The sequence below is a fragment of the Mastigoproctus giganteus genome, chromosome 2 (assembly GCF_048544385.1).
Source record: "Mastigoproctus giganteus isolate SK-2022 chromosome 2, ASM4854438v1, whole genome shotgun sequence".
Classification (NCBI taxonomy): domain Eukaryota; kingdom Metazoa; phylum Arthropoda; class Arachnida; order Uropygi; family Thelyphonidae; genus Mastigoproctus; species Mastigoproctus giganteus.
Window position 1 is genome coordinate 100,464,962 of NC_143576.1, and position 19,467 is coordinate 100,484,428.

The 19,467-nt window shown below is 38.2% G+C and overlaps 1 protein-coding gene across 1 annotated transcript in view; it reads left to right on the forward strand.

Annotated features, from left to right (window-relative positions):
* Nucleotides 1-19,467, forward strand: part of Rrp4 (exosome complex component Rrp4) — a 145,619-nt gene that overhangs the window by 23,307 nt on the left and 102,845 nt on the right. The window contains exon 4 of the mRNA XM_090389991.1: nt 15,115-15,180. Within this exon, the coding sequence (XP_090246117.1) occupies nt 15,115-15,180 (66 nt within the window). The remainder of the gene's footprint in view (nt 1-15,114; nt 15,181-19,467) is intronic.

Consider the following 19,467-nt stretch of genomic DNA (forward strand, 5'->3'; position numbering starts at 1 on the left):
TTTGGACACTTACTAATAAAACATGCAACTTCTTTAAAATGGCTTGTGACATAGGCTCTTTTGAGATGGATCTGATAGATCCAGTTGTGAATTTATTCACAATTGGACTTTTATAAGCCAGGAAACGACTTCCTCCACCATTTCATGGATTTTCAACTCTGTCAATAACTAGCATAGTAATGGTCAGCTCCAGCTACAGTATCCATGTTTCTTATGTGTTCACAAATAGCTGTTGGCTTTTCAGTTTGAACGTTTTCCCCTCCTTTACTTTCCTGTTGACTTCTTTGATATAATAGATGGTGTAAAACATAAGTACTTTTTTTTTTTTTTTTTTTTTGTCTTTCCATTCTAAAACTTGAACTTTATCCTCTTTTCAAATGCCAGTGATCCTGTGTTTTTCTCTTTTCTTTGCAGCTTAAATAAATTCAACTCTGGTGGCAACCCTTTCCTGTTTCCCATCACAGTATCTGTTGGGTGTATATTTGCTTTATGTAGTTCTTTTACTAGTTAAACACTATGGTTTTACTAGTTAAACACTAGTGTAAAATTGGTCAGTAAATAAATGAAATCCACTACCTATCCTTAATACTGTGAAGCAGTTCTGTACACAGTCTCTCAGATGAAAGTTAAATCTAGTCTTATTGAGCTGTAAATAGTAAGCTTTCCAAAATGTGGCACAACAGATGACATGTAATCAGTTTCTGAGTCAGCTAAAAAAAATATTGGCTTTTGGAGTTTATAACATTTGGATAAAATTCGAGCATTGAAACCAACAGTATTTTCATCTAATGCAGTATTTCTCCCAGGAACAAAATATTCTATCCGAATAATTGATAATATTTTTTATTTTAGAGCTCCTAGTTGAAATTCCCGTTGTTTGCTCTTTTATTGGTGGGGAGAGATGCAACATTTGAAATATCTGCAGAACTCTTCTCCTACTAAATACATTCTCGATAAATGGAATGCTGTCTGTCCATTCTTCAGATCAAGCAGTGTGGCATTAAGGGAAGTTGCTGCTGGGGATAAAGGGATAGTTGTATGGGAGAAGACAGTGAGTAGTATTCAGTGGACACTGCTCTTGTGGGCTAATGTTATTAGTGGAGTTCCCCACAGTTCGGTGTTGGGGCCCATTGTTGTTTTCTATATTTATCAACAATATTGATGAAGGCATATCGTGCTTAATATCCAAGTTTTCAGATGATACAAAATTCAGTAATGATGGTATGCTGCTGCAACAGGATCTAGAAAAGTTGGGCAGATGGGCTAAGAAATGGTACTGCATATGGTTAGCAGTAACCCAAGAGTAATGTGCCATCTGTGTGGTACTACACACTGGGGAGTGGAAAATGAAAAAGACCTGGGGATAATTGTGTAGTTAGTTATGATGTTCTCTGAGCAGTGCAGACAGGCTGCCAGGACAGTTCATGTGGTTTTGTAGTGATATACAAGAATTTTGCTAGTCAGAATACAGAGGTGATTATCACATTGTATAAAACAGTGGTTAGGCCATGTCTTGAGTACTGCGTTCAGGTCTGGAGGCCTCATTTTAGGAAGGATGTAGAGCTGCTGAAACAAGTACAGTGAAAGATGAGATTTGGTGTGGGGAACAAAGGAGTGCTCTTACCAAGAATGGCTTTGGTCCTGCAAATTGCAGCATTTGGAGACTAGGCGCCTGTGAGGTGATCTGATTGAGGTTTTGAATGGATTGAGCAATGTCAATGCTGATGGGATTCTTCCACTTGCTCAGACTATACACCCATGAGAGGGCATAAATTCGAATTGAGGAAGGACGGTTGCTATTGTTATTGTGATTGTTATTTGGTTTTTAGGAGCATTAGCAACTAAGGCCATATTGCTCCGAGAATATGCGGTGGTCATTCCTTGACCTTTCCGCATCCTCCGTATTTGGTGGTGACGGGCTTGAACCCTGGTCTAATCAAGAAGTGTGTGCTACGCACTGCTGCTGCTCCTTCCCACCTGGCTACGGAAAGGACGGTTGCAGAATTAGATGTGTGAAAATTTGCCTTTAGCCAGAGGGTGGTTGATTGCTGGAACAAACTTCCATCTGTTGTTGTGGAAGTTGATAGCTTAAATAAATTCAAGGAAGAATTAGACAAACTGTTGGAGGGAATGGATGGGTGTATTTTATATATTTTTTTTGGCTGATGCTGTATAAGCTTTCTTTCTTGTATCATATGCTATTGCCAATGTCAGTTTTTTCATTTAGTCTCATGTTGGTAATAACAAAAACAAGGCTTTGAGTTCATTTTAGTGAAACCAAAATCTAGTCACCATATGGAACAGTTGTAAACTATGTTATTTGAAAGAGTGTTCTTAATGTAGTTATTTGTTTCTTTTAAAATTTCTTCAAATAAACAATTGGTAAAAAAAAACAGTTGCAAAAATTCAAGTTTGGTTTTTTAATAATTGTTTTACCAAGAGGTCAGTTTGAAATGTAAAGGGAAAACTTTTGAAAGAAACATTACTTACCTTGCATGGTCTCCAGTATCACACACAATGTTTATGTGACAGGTCTTGGTCTGTTGAAGCTGTGGCGAAGCCAGCCCTGAAGAACCAGGTTCCAGATTAAGGGGGCCCAATACGGAGCCCTGTGGGCATCCTCTGTTGGTCATGTTAGTTGCCTGTCTTGCCTGTACTGTAATGATTCTGTCTGTGAAGTAGCTCCTAATTAGCCAGTAGAGTTCTGAAGGGCAATCAGCAGAGTGCAGCCTCTCAAGAGTGCTCTCCCACCATACCCGGTCAAAGGCCCCCTCAAAGTCTATAAAGATGGCCAGTTCGTACTTGGCCTTGGAGGTCTCTAGATGGAGTATTATTTCTGATGAGAGTGCATCCTCACAGGAGTGACCTTGTGTGAATCCATATTGCGAAGGAACGATGAGTCCTTTGTCTTGAAATATGCTTACAGTTTGTATAGCTATGAGTTTGTGTTTTTTTTTTTTTTTTTTTTAGGAGCATTAGCAACTAAGGCCATATTGCTACGGAGACATGCGGTGGTCATTCTCTGACCTTTCTGCATCCTCCGTATTTGGTGGTCACGGGCTTGAGCCCCGAGCTAATCAAGAAACGTGTGCTATGCACTGCTGCTCCTGCCCACTGGCTACGGAGGCGCCGCTATGATTTGTTCCAGAATTTTACCAAGGTTGGGTAAGAGAGCAATGGGACAGGGTGATCATTCCAAAGCCATGACCGTCTTGAAGAGATTTGTGATGAGTGTGATTACCTGATGTGAAGCAGAGGTGGAGTTGGCTTTAGTGGTAAATCTAATGGTAATTTGCTTTTTAACTTCTTCAAAAGAGACACCGTGACCCATAAGGTTCTTATGGAATAGGTCATCCAGGAAGTCCTTGTTGGTGGTATTTTTTTGGACATCGTATATTAGGATGAAGGGGTTAGTCAGCCTGGGTTGGTTTGCCGTTACTCCTGCAATTTGAAAAATTGGGGCAATTGATATTGATTCCAGATTATCCTTGGAGGCCATTTCAAGTAAAACTCCCTTATTGTGGATTGCTCTTGACTCTTGACTTGACTCTACCCATCTTGAAATCATTTTCAAGCATTTTGCACCAATTCCTTGACATCTCCACTGTCTTGAGATCGAACTCATCCCTTGCTCTCAGTAAAAGAATGTTGTGTTCCTTCTGGAGGTTAGGCTCAGTTGGCAGGGGAATGGAAGATGGAGAGGTGGTAGGAAGGGGAGGACTATCCCCACTGAGGACATTGGCATATGATCTAGGAACTGATTTATGAGGTCTCTCAGCTTGCTGATACTCTGCTCTGGCATAGCAGGTGAGTATTTGGAGATGGTGTCCAAGACCTTTTCTTGGATGCTAGTACGAGATTTGAACTCTTCATTGGCAGTCTTCAACCTTTCATTATCAATGAGGAGAGCAGTGGTAATTGTCTCCAAACTGTCCCACAACTCCTGGATGTAGTTTGCAGCAGATCTGGTGAATCTATTGGATTCCTGGTTCAGGAATGCAGCGAAGCTCTTACGGGAAATGGTGACAGTCTGATGTGGTGAGGTTGCATTTGAGACCTCAGGTACAGAAGGTGAGTAAGAATCAGGAATGGCAAGTCTTCTTGAGGCCGGAAGGCCCACTTCAACTGTCTTGTCCAGGGCTGAGGGTAAGTTTGGAGCATTCGGTGCTATATTTGAGGCAGAAGGGGTGACTAAACCAATGGGGGTAGGAGCAAGAGCATCTGCTGGTGGAGCTGGCCCAGGGTATGACTGCTTGGCTAAACAGGCCAGCCTGGTTTTGACTGAAGGTGAGGTTACATCAGAACGGCAACAATGAGCAGATGGGGTTGAGCCTGTTTGTTTAGAAGATGGGAGCTGCAAAGATGGATTGAAAGGTATAGAAGCTGGGATAGGAAGAGCTGGAGGAGCCATTGTAAGAGACTCCAGGATGGATGCTGCCACGAGAGTGGAGATGCTGAAGTCATGTTTAGCTGGAACAGAAAGATTTGGGTCAGCAGAAAGGATTCTGCTGTTATCATCACTTGGCAGTGGATTATTAGAGGAGGGTAGGGGACAAGCCCGAGACCTTTTCTTGGTCGTCTTTTCCCTCCTTGGCTTTTTGCCCCAGATTTGGGGAGGGGGTAGGAGCTCAGAATCGTAGGGCTCCTGAGATGAGGAGCTTAATTCATTGTGAGAACTCATATTAGCATGTATGTCTAGTTGGGATGAAAACTAGCTAAATCGTCTACAGAATTTCTAGCCTGTCTCCTGAAATTGTCTACTCAGAACATCAGAATCTCCTGAAAATCAAATTTCACTGAACTGACACCAGGAGCACTGTGGGCAGGGCAAGAAATAAATGCTAGTGTGCCAGTGGGTCACGTGACTTGTAGATGGCAAGGTACGCTTATTCCTACAATGTGACTGTATCACACATTAATAAAATTCACTATAGTTCAATTTAAGTCAATCAAGTAATATTAGCATTAGCATTAGTAGAGGCATTTGATGCAAGAAAGCAAGCTTATGCAACATCAGCCAAAAAAAAAAAAAAAACCCACTTCCACTTCACCCCTCTGTTCGTTCAAAATACCTGTCCAGCTGAGCCTTAAACCTATTTAGGCTATCAACCTCCACGACAAGGAATGAAAGTCTGTTCCACCAACAAACCACCCGCTGGCTAAAGGCAAATTTCCGCACGTCTATCCTACATCTGTCTTTCCTCAATTTGAATTTATGCCCTCTCAGGTGATTATTCTGAGCTAGAGGAAGAATCCCATCAGCATTGAGCATGCTCAAACCATTCAATGCTTTATACACCTCTATCAGATCACCTCACTGGTGCCTAGTCTCCAGACACTGTAATTTGCAAAACTTAAGCCTTTCTTCGTAAGAGCACCCCTTTGTTCCATTCACTAATCTTGTTGCCCTTCTCTGTACTCGTTCCAGCAGCTCTACATCCTTCTTGAAATGAGGCCTCCAGACCTGTATACAGTACTCTAGGTGTGGCCTGACCATTGCCTTATACAAGGGAATAATCACTTCCTTATCCCTGCTGGAAAAATTGCTGTATATCATTGACAATACTCCATGAGCTACTCTTGCAGCCCATCTGCACTGCTCAGAGAACTTCATATCTGCCTGCACAACCCCCCCAAGTTCCTTTCATTCTCTACCACTGTCAGTGTAGTACCACAGAGTTGATACGTTGCTCTGGGGTTGCTGTTTCCCATGTGTAGTACTTTACATTTGTCAATGTTAAACTTCATTTGCCACCTCTCAGCCCATCTGCTCAACCTTTCCAGATCCTGTTGCAGCAGCAGCATAGTGTCAGTAGTGTCCTTGACAACCCTGCCAACCTTTGTATCGTCTGCAAACTTGGACATTAAGCTTGATATACCATCATCAATATCATTTATAAATACAGAAAACAATAATGGACCCAACACTGAGCCCTGAGGGACTCCACTAATAACATTAGTCCACGATGAGCAGTGTCCATTGATTACCACTCTCTGTCTTCTCCCCCTCAACCACCCCTTTATCCATGGCAGCAATTTGCCTCCAATGTCACACTGCTCCAATTTGTGTAGCAGTCTTCCATGTGCAACAGTATCAAAAGCCTTTCTAAGATCCAAGTATATAATATCAAAGCTCCCTGCATCCAGTTCTTTTGTGACTGTATCATAGTATCCAATCAAATTGGTCAGGCAAGACTTCCCCTTAACAAAACCATGCTGTGTCCGAGCTATAACTGAAGTCTTGTCTAAATGATCCTGCAGTGCTTCTTTAACCAGTGCCTCCATTAATTTTCCTGGAACAGAAGTTAAGCTCACAGGTCTATAATTACTTGTGTCAGCCTTTGATCCTCCTTTGTGAATCGGGGTCACATTTGCACATTTCCAGTCTATGGGTACCTCCCCTGAGTCCAAGGAAGCTCTCATAATTATGGCTAAGGGTTTGCTTACTTCCTTTGCTGCCTCCTTTAATATAAATGGATAGATCCCATCCACCCCGGGTGCCTTTCTTGTGTTTATCAACAACAACCTCTCCTCCACCTTACTCTCAGTTATTTCAAGATTCTGTAGCTTACTGCTAGAGTTGAATACACCTCTGGCGTTCCCCTCGCTGAATAACTCCTCATGTGTGAATGTCGATGCAAAATATTCATTTAGTTTGTTAGCTACCTGAGCAGGATCATCAACAGTTGACCCATCAATATCAAGTGGACCAATCTGATTCATCCCCTTCCTTCTAGAGTTTACATAAGTAAAGAACTCTTTGCTGTTTTTCTTTGCATCCCTTGCCAAGGATTTCTCGTAATCTGCCTTCGCCTACCTAACCTCCTTTGTAACTTGGTTGCATATCAACTTGTATCTATCATAGGCTTCTGTGTCATGTGTTAATTTGTAAGTATCCCATGCATTTTTCTTCTCTGCCATATGCCTCATTAGTTCATCTGACATCCATTTAGGCCTAAACCTTGAACAATATTTCTTAGTTGGTATGTAAAGCCTAGTAGCTTCCAAGATAAGTTCTTTGAATGCTTCCCACTTTGAATTTGCTGTTGGCAACATCATCAGTTGGTCCCACTGTATAGAATTTAAATACTGTCTCAGTCCATCGTAGTCGCTTTACGGAAGCAATAACCCTTCCCTTTACTCCTAATGGTAGTTACCTCTTTGAGTAAATCCCACTTCAGCACACTGTGATCACTGCCACCTAGTAGTGGTTCCTTTATCTGCAGATTCTTAATGCATGAAGAATCACTGCTGATAATCAAATCAAGAGTATTACTCCCTCTAGTTGCCTTCCGAACATGCTGATGTAGAAAACAATCATCCAATAAATCCACAAAAGCCCTGCTAGTGTGTGAGTGATCAGGCCCCAAATTCCAGTCAATATCTGGGAAATTAAAATCTCCCATTATAAGACTCTCTGATTTACTGGCCCACTCTATTTCCCTGTACAGTTTCTTATTATACTCATCAGAGTCATTAGGCCTATAGCACACTCCTACTCTCAATTTTGATCTCCCAATGCTTATGTCACACCAAACTGACTCAACACTGCACTGTCCAGCGATGTCGACTGGCTTCACTTCCTTGGTTTTTATGTGTTTCTTCACTAATAGCATAACCCCTCTCCCCTTCCTATCCTGTCTATCCTTTCTGTATACGTTGTACTCCCCAAATTCCAGTTCTGCATCCCTTATATCTGTGTGACACCACGTCTCTGATATCCCAACAATATCTGCCTTTGATGTTTTGAGCAATACCTCAAATTCATCAAATTTATTTACTAAACTCCTAGCATTGGTGTACACGCAAGTATACCTGCACCTGTTTCTATTCTTAGCTACCCTAACACAACCCATGTGTTTACTTGTACTGCAATGGCTCCCAGCAGTCTCTGAAATATCATGCATCTTGTTTTTCAGGCTTCTGCTCATTCTAATAGAAGCAGTGCAAGAATCTCTTTCACCTCTGCCAGTGGCTACTGTCAATCTATTGGTCTTTGTCTCCCCCCCCAAGCTAGCAGTTTTCCGACCCACCCAACACTGCCTCGATAGCATCAGCAAATATTCTTGCACCCTTTCTATTTAAGTGTATCCCATCCCTGTAGAAGCAATCTCTCCTGTTAACAAGTACAGTCCAGGCTGAAAAAAATTCTACCCCTTGAGCCTTGCACAATCTTTCCAGGGCCGAATTGATCGACAAGGCTCTCATCATATACTCCCTCCTATCGTGTCTGGGCAGAATTGCAGACACTTTCAAATTCAACCCTAATTCTCGGCTTTTGTTCAACAGTGACCTGTACTTGTTAAGTAATTCTGCATCTATATTAAGTAATCACTGTATAATTTGATATTGTTAGTGTTGCCATCATAATTAATAACTCATTAATTATTTTTTTTATAATAATTACTGAATTAATTGAAATCAGTTGTCTGGATAGGCAAGTTGTACGTCAGCCAACAGAGAGCCAATCACATCTCATTCATGTGGCAAAGTGGTTCAAACAAAGGCCTTTGTTCCCCTGACTTCTTGGGGAGAAGCAATTGCCACTATTGTTAAAGTTAATTTTCCATCGATGTCACTGCCATTAGCTGTTACTTGTAGCAGAGTGACATTGGGTTTAAAGCAAGATATACAATGGAGACATAAGGACAATAAGGACTCAGTTCAATTCCCATAGTTTATAACTAATAATCGAGCGAAAAATATACAAAATAAAACTATAGCACTACTCAGCGGCCAGGAATATATATATATATATAGCAGCCATGCTATGGCCAACGAAATGCAATGCAGCAATCAAGAATGACCTATCTTTTCAAATCTTCAATGGTTCACTACAAAAATTACATCAATCAACTGACCAACACCTGGGGAATCTGAGACAAATAAATTTAAACCAAAAATATCGATTTGAATAACTGAACTTAACAAATCCATGGAGCACTAAATGACACGACCAACACTACAGCAGCCAACACTACAATCCATTGATGTCATCTGTTGCAGCATTTCTGCATAGTTGGTCATGCATGTTGTGTAGGTATGGGTATTTCATATTGTGTTGTATGACTAGCCACTTAGCGAACATCCCTCAATTTCCAGAAGTCAAGCCCTCTCGGAAGGGGGGGTGAGGAACAAAAAGGAAGATGAATTGATAGAAAGAGAGGGGAGTTGGGATTAGATTGGATTAGGGGTTGAGACAGAGAAGGCAACTCATTAGAGGGTTTGGGGTTGGCCAGCAACCCCATCATGCTATATGACAGCTTCTGCTTAGCAGGCACAAATACGACAACAGAGGGAATCACAGTGCTAGAGTATTGCACACTACTCTGTAGTGTGAGCTGTTGGACAGTGCACTTGTGTGTAATGAGCACTGCCTTGGCCAGCATTAATGTTGTAAGTGTAGTAAATGATAGACTGAATTGCCTCTGGTAATCACTTTTGATCTTAAGTAAGCAGTAAATATTTTCCAACTTTGTAAACAACTTTCATTTAAGCTAATTTTAATATAAGTTGTTTTCGTTTAAGAGCATTTTGTAATGTTTAATTATTCAACAGTCTCTTTGCTAATTGGTAGATCCTTTATTTTTAATATGTTATTTTTAAAATGTGCCAGTTGCTTGAGCTTTTCGGATGGGTTGCTACTGTATAGCTGTATAGTGATTGTTCAGGATGTAGTTTCTCACTGTTACAGTTGGTAAACTAATTGTTGAATTCAGAATGTAGTGTTACCTTAATTAAAAATGCAAACCAACCAACCTTAATTAAATTTAATTATTTATATTTTAATTTTGTGGTTGTTGAAGCTAAAAATATACTCACCAACCAGTAATTGAAAGTTCCTCATCCACGATGAGTAGATTTATAATAAGTTGACTAATATTTGATCTGAAGATGTTGACTGTTTCTTGGACAACAAAACTAAAGCTGATCATTGAGGGGGGGGGGCAAAAAAAAGGAAGAGGTGATTCAAAAGAACCAGTATTACTTGAAAGTACAACATGTGATCACTGAGATGCTTATGTCCTCTATGACAGTGTATTAGAAAGCATTTACATCCTGTTCTTTCAATCATTTTATCAGAATTTTCTTTTTTGAGACTTTAATCCGAAAGAATAATATTTTTTTTAAGCAATTCCTACTATTGGTTGTTAATTTGATCATATTTCTTTTTAAGAATGATGTTTATAGAAGGTAATAAATCATTGTATAAATACAGAGTAGAATAATATAGTTAATATGATATTTACTTTGTGATCTCAGCATCACTAAAGTGAAAACACATGCTTCTTCCACTGTTGAAACCATAATCATGTATTTTTTTGCACTCTTAAAGTTTAAATTCAGGGAACTGTGTTGTTTCCATTTTTTACCACTATTGTTGCTAGCACTACATGACAAAGTGCATTTTGCTTGACAACAATATTGTAGAGAGAGAGAAGTAAAAAATAAAAAAGACCACTGTAAAGTTACTGGTCTATACTGTGGGAATTCCCTTAATGATAATTTTGTCTGTAATTTTGTTCACTTTTCATTTTTCTAATGAGCATGATTTATTCATTCCAAACAGCAGATGTACATGGAAGAAAAGTTGACAGGTTCCTTTGAATGGTTTCCATCAATTTTAATTTGATTATTTAATTTTAATGATGCTTTTACACTTTGTGCAAGAATTATTGCTTGCATCAGTGTTCAAAACAAATAGTTTAAAAGGGCTATTCAATTGTAAGGACTGTTGTTACTAGTAAGGCTAGATATTTAATAAAAGTTTTGAAAAGCTTTAAAGTCTACAAATAGATGACTTGTAGATCCAAGGTATGACTTTATCTAGGATTTGATTTTTGCATTGTTATCAAGCAGCAGAGGAAAACTAATAGGAAACATTAAATTTTGTTTGGTGGCCAACTTAAACAGCATGGAAGCTTTAAAATATTGTTATCAAAAACTTATAGAAACAGAAAAGCAAGTAAAGTACAGAATTAAAAGAAACCACCAATTTAAAAAGTCAGTTTAATAAAGTTGCTTAAGTGATTAGAACTTTCCAAAAACTTAAGAGTTATCAATAATGTCTATTGACATTATTAGCTATACCTATATTTTTTATTTTAACTATTTGTAAATAAGTTAGATTTGGTGGCCATTGTGTTTTTTAAGTGTATTGCTTTGTTAAACTGGAGAATAAATATAATTTTTTTTTCTAAAAGTGTTGAGGTGCATGAAATAAAAAAAAAAAAAAAAAAAAAAAACTTGCCATTGCAGAACTCAAAATCTAAATGTTTATTTTTTTAAAATAACGTTTTTTTTTTTTTTTTTTTTAGAACTTACTTGCCCAGTGATTTCAAAATTCCAACAGACTGCAAAATAAAACAGCACTGTGCTTCTAGGGATCTCCTTTTGATTACTCAGGAACAGTTGTGTTATATTTTTTAAATTATTACTTAACTCCTTTAATTACTACTTAAATTATTACAAGATTATCTTAACAAGATGATCTTGTAATAACTGAGAGTAAAGTGGAGGAGAAATTGTTGAAGATAAACACAAGAAAGGCACCTGGGGTGGATGGAATCTATCCAGTTATATTAAAGGAGGCAGCAAAGGAAGTAAGCAAACCCTTAGCCATAATTATGAGAGCTTCCTTGGACTCAGGGGAGGTACCCATAGACTGGAGATGTGCAAATGTGACCCCAATTCACAAAGGCTGACACAAGTAATTATAGGCCTGTGAGTTTAACTTCTGTTCCAGGAAAATTAATGGAGGCACTGGTTAAAGAAGCACTGCAGGATCATCTAGACAAGACTTCAGTTATAGCTCGGACACAGCATGGTTTTGTTAAGTGGAAGTCTTGCCTGACCAATTTGATTGGATACTATGATGCAGTCACAAAAGAACTGGATGCAGGGAATAACTTTGATATTATATACTTGGATCTTAGAAAGGCTTTTGATACTGTTGCACATGGAAGACTGCTGCACAAATTGGAGCAGTGTGGCATTGGAGGCAAATTGCTACTATGGATAAAGTGTTGGTTGAGGGGGAGAAGACAGAGAGTGGTAATCAATGGACACTGCTCATCATGGACTAATGTTATTAGTGGAGTCCCTCAGGGCTCAGTGTTGGGTCCATTATTGTTTTCTGTATTTATAAATGATATAGATGATGGTATATCAAGCTTAATGTCCAAGTTTGCAGACGATACAAAGGTTGGCAGGGTTGTCAAGGACACTACTGACACTATGCTGCTGCAACAGGATCTGGAAAGGTTGAGCAGATGGGCTGAGAGGTGGCAAATGAAGTTTAACATTGACAAATGTAAAGTACTACATATGGGAAACAGCAACCCCAGAGCAACGTATCAACTCTGTGGTACTACACTGACAGTGGTAGAGAATGAAAAGGACCTGGGGGTAATTGTGCAGGCAGATATGAAATTCTCTGAGCAGTGCAGACAGGCTGCAAGAGTAGCTCATGGTGTCTTGTCAATGATATACAGGAATTCTTCTAGCAGGGATAAGGAGGTGATTATTTCCTTGTATAAGGCAATGGTAAGGCCACACCTTGAGTACTGTATACAGGTCTGGAGGCCTCATTTCAAGAAGGATGTAGAGTTGCTGGAACGAGTACAGAGAAGGGCAAGATTAGTGAATGGAGACCTATTAGTGAATGGAACAAAGGATTGCTCTTATGAAGAAAGACTTAAGTTTTTTAACTTACAGTGTCTGGAGACTAGGCAATGGCGAGGTGATCTGATAGAGGTGTATAAAGCCTTGAATGGTTTGAGCATGCTCAATGCTGATGGGATTCTTCCTCTTGCTCAGAATAATCACCTGAGAGGACATAAATTCAAATTGAGGAAAAGACATAGATGTAGGATAGATTTGCCTTTAGCCAGCGGGTAGTTGGTTGGTGGAACAGACTTCCATCCCTTGTTGTGGAAGTTGATAGCCTAAATAAATTTAAAGCTCAGCTGGACAGGTATTTCGAACGAATGGAGTGGCGAAATGGAAGTGTTTTTTTTTTTTTTTTTTGGCTGATGCTGCATAAGCTTGCTTTTTTGCATCATATGCCTCTACTAATGCTAACTCATTTACTGATTTAAGGGCACAGTCATTCGTAGGAACCTGTTCATTTGTACAATGCATTGACGTTGATTGTTGTTCTCTCTCCTTTTTATGTTGCTTTTCAGAAGAGATCTTGATATCTTGTTTAGTAAGATCAGTTAAGTTATAGTGAAAACAAGTATGGTTAGATATATTATAATTTAAGTGAAAACAAGATTTTTCTCTCTGGCATTTGTAGTAGAAATTTATTTTGATACTTCAAACAGCATCCACAACAGTATAGTGGGTTTGTAAATTGTTATTTATTTTGAAAGGCCTAGATTCAAATCTGTTGGAAACTAGAGGAATTCTTAACCTATCAGCCATCATGAAAGTGATTGTTCAGAATACAAGTGTATGGGGGATCACTTAACCCCACATGCCTAAATTTGAAAAATCAGCAAAAATCATTCATTTCTTGATGTTACCTTTAATTTTCAATATTTTCTGAACACAACTGTGAAAAATCAAAAAATCCATTTTTTATATTAAAACATATTTTAAATAAATTTTTAAAATTAAAACTTACTTTAGACCTGTCAGCAAGTGAAATGCAAATTTAAAAACCTGTGTGTTTCAATGGACCCCCAGCCTGTCAATAATAGGAGCTCCCACTGCATGAATTATGGAAACATGCATGTGAACGGTTTGATTCCAGTTGACACTTCATTGTCACAAAAAGAGTATTACTGATTGGAGGATAGCATATCAGTAAAGCTAGCTTGCTATCAATAACTGTATGTTGCAGATACCACCAAACATGTGCATATAATTTGGTTTACTTAATTCATGAAATTTTCCTAATTTAGCAATAATTAACAGATTTATAAAAATTTGAGTGAAGAAATTAAAGAAAATTTTTTAAAAGCAGCTAGGAGTTTCAGCTATGTGGATGAAGCAGATAAAGAGCATGAATTTGCTGAAATATTGTCTGGGGTCTCATCATTCCCATATGTCTGACTCAGAGTTAAGGACATCTTCAATCAGGGCTGTAGTTAGTTGCATTCAGGTAGGGTTATTCTGGATATTTTCAGCCCACACAATCTTCAGATCAGTTCATGGACACATTGTATAGATGTAACACAAGCAAACCAGATGAAGTAGATTAACATTGGAATTGTCACATTATGGCTTGAGTAGTTGTGCTAAAAATTCCCAAGGACAAGAATTATGTATAGATAAAGATTAATAGATTTTTATCTATACATAATTGAATTTGCACATTAGTATGAGCATAGTAATTGGAGGGCTTAAAGAGGGCTGTAAAGAGAGTTATGTATAGTAATAGTAGTAATGGAGGCATGTGATGCAAGAAAGCAAGCATATGAGCTTATGTAGCATCAGCCAAAGAAAAAAACAATTTCACAGTTTGTTCCAGCAATCAACTACCCACTGGCTAAAGACAAATTTCCACACATCAATTGTATAACTGTCTTTCCTCGATTTGAATTTATGCCCTCTCAGATTCATAATCTGAGCAAGAGGAAGGATCCCATCAGAATTGAGTGCTCAACCCATTCAAGGCCTTATACACTCAATCAGATCACCTCGCAGGTGCCTAGTCTCCAGACGCTGCAATTTGTAGAACCTAGGCCTTTCTTGGTAAGACCACCCCTTAAGTTTATGAGACTGCTTTCAAGAATAATTACATTCATATTTAAGTCCAAATTTAATATAAAATATTTTACTTCTTCAACCAGCTTCACTCTAATGTAATCTAATTCATTGTATGAGGTACAATGAATTAGATTATGTAGTAGTCGAATTAGACTACTACATAATAATATAGATGTAATAAAGAATACTAATACATAATAGAAAAAGGGAGAGACTCTCTCTCTCTCTCTTCCCCCCCCCCACCAGAGGAGTTATTGCTGACTTTCCAGCCTCTCCCAAAGTTATCTAAACTAGGAGAGTTGTTTAAAAATGTTCAGCTGCACAAATATTAGCATTATGAGCTTTTATTGTACCTAATCTGCTTATTTGCAAATTAAAACAAAGCTCTTTTGTTAGAGGAGGAAGACTGCTGAAGATGAAATAATGATGAGACAGTATCTTAAAGAGGGAGATTTGATAAGTGTATCCTTTTCATTTAAAAAGTATACTTTTTATATTTATTTCAAATCATTGTATATTTAAAAAAATATGGACTGACTCCAAATTAAGAAAGGGAAGCTCATAGGAAAATGTTCAGAGTAATATTGTAGATTATTTGGAAACTGACAGGAAGTCAAACTGATATTCAGTTCTGATATATATAAATTAGGATAATGTGTGCAGTGTGCTCCATTTCAGGTGTTGTTAGATTTATTAAATTAATTGAATTTTTTTTCTATTATTAATAAAATTGAAAAGTAAATAATTAATTGTCTTGTTATGGATTAAGTACTAATTGATTAACTAATAATATATAAAAGTAATAATTTTCACTTCACTGCAAATACCTCACAATCTAATATTCACTCAGCATTTTGTAATATTTTGTAATCACAACACATGAAATGCAATATGTGTTTCTCATTCGGTGATATAATAAATTAGAGAAATAGCAACCATAATACAGACATAATATGCCGATACTATGATTTTGTAATGTGCTATATATCTTCCAGGATTTTAATAACAAATAATATATGACATATTTAACATTTCTGTTGTGATTAATATAATAAGCAAATAGTACTAATTTACGATGTATATATTTAATAAAATGAAACCAAAATAATGAGCTTCTCAAAGAGTAACTTCTATGCAAGAATTGATAACATTTTATTTCTGTACATTCACTTTATTGCCTGTTCATTCCTGCAATCAGTGCACAGCAGCAAATATATCCTGGCCCCGGGTGCCAAGCGTTCTGTGGCCAAGCAATCTCAGTGCGTTTATCCAAGCGAACTATCTAAAGAGATTTTGCCAATACATATTCTGTTTATTTCTGAATACCGTTTTCTTCATTTCATTTTATATTTCAGTAGCTCTTTCGTTCTACAAGTAGTAGGCAAAGGCCCAGAAAGGAAAGACACCTTTCTGTTTTTTTTTCTTTATTACTAACACAACTAATAGCCACTTGGTCACCTCGTGGCCCTGCTCCTGCCTCCCCGTGGCAGGGCCGGTAACCTGAGAGGTAAAGAAAAACTCCCAGGGCCAAAAGGAGTCAACATGGATAAAAATACTTATCTACCATTAGAGCCTTCGAGCTCCAGAACAGAAAATTACAATGACCATGACACAAATCATTATTTAGGAAATAACACCAAAAGACTGAAAACTGATAGGATGGAGCAACCCTGCCCATCGTTTCTAAATTTTCCGCTCCCTCTCTAGTCAACCTATGAGTAAACTGTTTCCCTTTGTGATTCAAAAACATCTGGAAGGTATTGCAGGATCTCCTAAGACTGTTAAGAGACTGCAATCAGGAGACCTATTAGTGGAAACTACTAACCACAGACATTCGGAGAAACTTTTACAACTTAGTAATTTTGCTGGTATTCTAGTAAAAATATCTCCTCACGCAACCCTAAATTCATCTAAGGGTGTGATATCCAGTTGGGATCTTCTAAACATCAGCGAGGAAGAAATAACCCAAGAGCTGCAGGGACAAAATGTCATTGAAGCAAAACGCATACTGATTAAAAAAGACAAATCAACTACAACTACCAGAAACATTATTCTCACATTCAATACCCCTAACTTACCCACCTCTGTAAAAGCAGGTTATTTACTATGCCGCATTCGCCCATATATTCCCAATCCTTTATGATGTTACAAATGCCAAAAGTATGGCCATTCGCAAACAGTATGCAGAAGAGTTCCAGTCTGCCCTAATTGTGGTTCCTCAGAACACAATCAAAGTGACTGTTCGGCTACAAAAATGACGTGCGCTAACTGCAAAGGTGACCACTCTGCATATCCAAAACTTGTGAAAAATGGAAAACAGAGAAAAAAATAGTAAAATACAAGGTCGAGAATAAAGTCAGCTACCAAGAAGCAAGAAAACAAGTTACACTTACTATAAACAAAAATTTAACCTATGCCAATGCAGTAAAAAAATATTAAACAGTCTCCACTGAAACAGATATCACCGTTTCCACTAATAAATCAGTTTCTGATTGGGCTAGACCTGTCCTCTCTGAGAAACAACCAAGTGTACGTAAACAACAACCCAAAGTCTCAGACCAGGCAAATAATATTCCTCTGACAATACCAGCGGCATCTCCTCCTCCTCCAATGAGTACTACTACATCCGATATTACAAACTCAAATGCAATGAAAAATACCCAGGACACAACCATGAATACAGATGGCACATCTATACAGGAAGACCCAATTTTAGAAATTCACGCTGAAGAAGAAGAAATGGACACTGGTTGGCCAGTTTTCTCCAAAAAAGATAAATCAAAATTAGAACGTCATAAGCCTTCAAAAAGCAGTCAGATACAGCTCCATCAGTTAAACACAAATAATGCCTTGTATTTTGCAATGGAACTGCAGAGGCTTTCATTGCAACACAGATGATATCCATGATCTGATTAATCGGTATTCGCCAGTTGCTCTTTGTCTCCAAGAAACATACTTAACTTCACAAATTTCTCCTTCGATAAAGAACTATTGCCTTTATCGAAGAGATCGTAATACAGCAAATGCTGCCCATGGTGGTGTTGCAATTCTGATAAATTCAAAGATCCCAACTAAGCATATCCCACTTCAAACTGAAATAGAAGCTGTTGCTGTTCATAAAACGCTCCATATTTCATTAACACTTGTGTCAATCTGCTTGCAGCCAAACCATACCTACTGTTTAAAAGAACTTGAAGACCTCATCATACAGATACCTCCACCTTTCTGTATATTAGGGGACTTTAATGGTCACCACCCACTATGGGGTGCTACTACTCATTGAAAGTCTTTTAGAGGCACTAAACCTCGCCATACTGAATACTGGCATGCACACTCACATTCAGCTCTCAACTAGACATACTTCAGCAATAGATCTTTCCATTTGTTCTCCAGTACTGGTCCCAACCATAGAGTGGTATGTTATAAACGATCCTATGGGCAGTGATCACTTCCCAATCGTATGCAAAGTATTGATAGCACAGACTCCTTTAACTAAACCCTGCAGGAAATGGAAATTTACAAGAGCAAACTGGGCAAAATTTCAGTCATCAATCTCTTTCAATGAGAAAAAAAATCTGTCTCCAGCGTATTGATGATGTGACAGATTACATCATGTTGCATCTCTTAAAGTGGCTAAAGATACAATACCATTATCAGATCCACCGGGCCGTAAGCACTATAATTATTGGTGGAATGAGGAATGCACCAAATCAAAAAAAGCAAAAAATAAAGCGTGGAATTTGTTTCGGCAATATCCAATCACAGCCAATCTGATAAATTATAAGAAAGTAAGGGCAAAAGCACATTTCATACAGAGGCAAGCCAAAAAAGAAACCTGGAACCGTTTTGCATCAACAATTAACAGAAACACTGACAGCAAATTAATTTGGAAAAAAATTAGACAGCTTTCTGGTAAGTTTCCAACCATACCTTCTCCAGTCCTCTCCTGGAATAGGTGAGATTTATCTAGTCCCTTGGATATAGCTAATGCTTTGGGCAATACTTTTGCTGAGATCTCAACAACATCAGCTTATACTACATCTTTCCAACGAATTAAAAACAGTCGAGAACAGTATTCTATTAACTTCCAAACTGTCCTCATATAACAAACCTCTACAATATTCTGAACTATTGCATGCCATTAAAACAGCTCGTAATGGTGCCGCTGGACCAGATGGGATCTATTATATCAAGCTGCAACATCTTGATGACAAAGCTTTGCGCCTTCTCCTGGTCTTTTACAACTGTATTTTTTTAGAAAATGTTTATCCAGCTTCTTGGCACCACTCTATTGTTTTGGCATTCCTGAAGCCTGCAAAAGATCCAACCAATCCCCATAGCTATAGACCAATATCTCTGTCAAGCTGCCTCAGCAAAATCCTTGAAAAAATTGTCCACAGTAGACTTGTCTGGATCATAGAGTCACAACATCTAATGAGCAATAGTAAACATGGCTTTCGACAAAACAGATCATGCTTAGATCTCATGATCAAGGCTGAATTTGCCATTCGCAATGCTTTCATTAAACACGAGCATCTGGTAATGGTTTCTGTAGATATGCAGAAGGCTTTTGACACCACTTGGCAAGATGGCATACTTAGTGATCTTTATTCTCTCGGTCTACGGGGCAATGTTCCCATATTTGTTCAGAACTTTCTATACACTAGATCGTTTCAAGTAAAATACCAAAATGACCTCCCTACAACTTTCATTCAGGAAGACGGTGTTCCTCAGGGATCTGTACTGAGT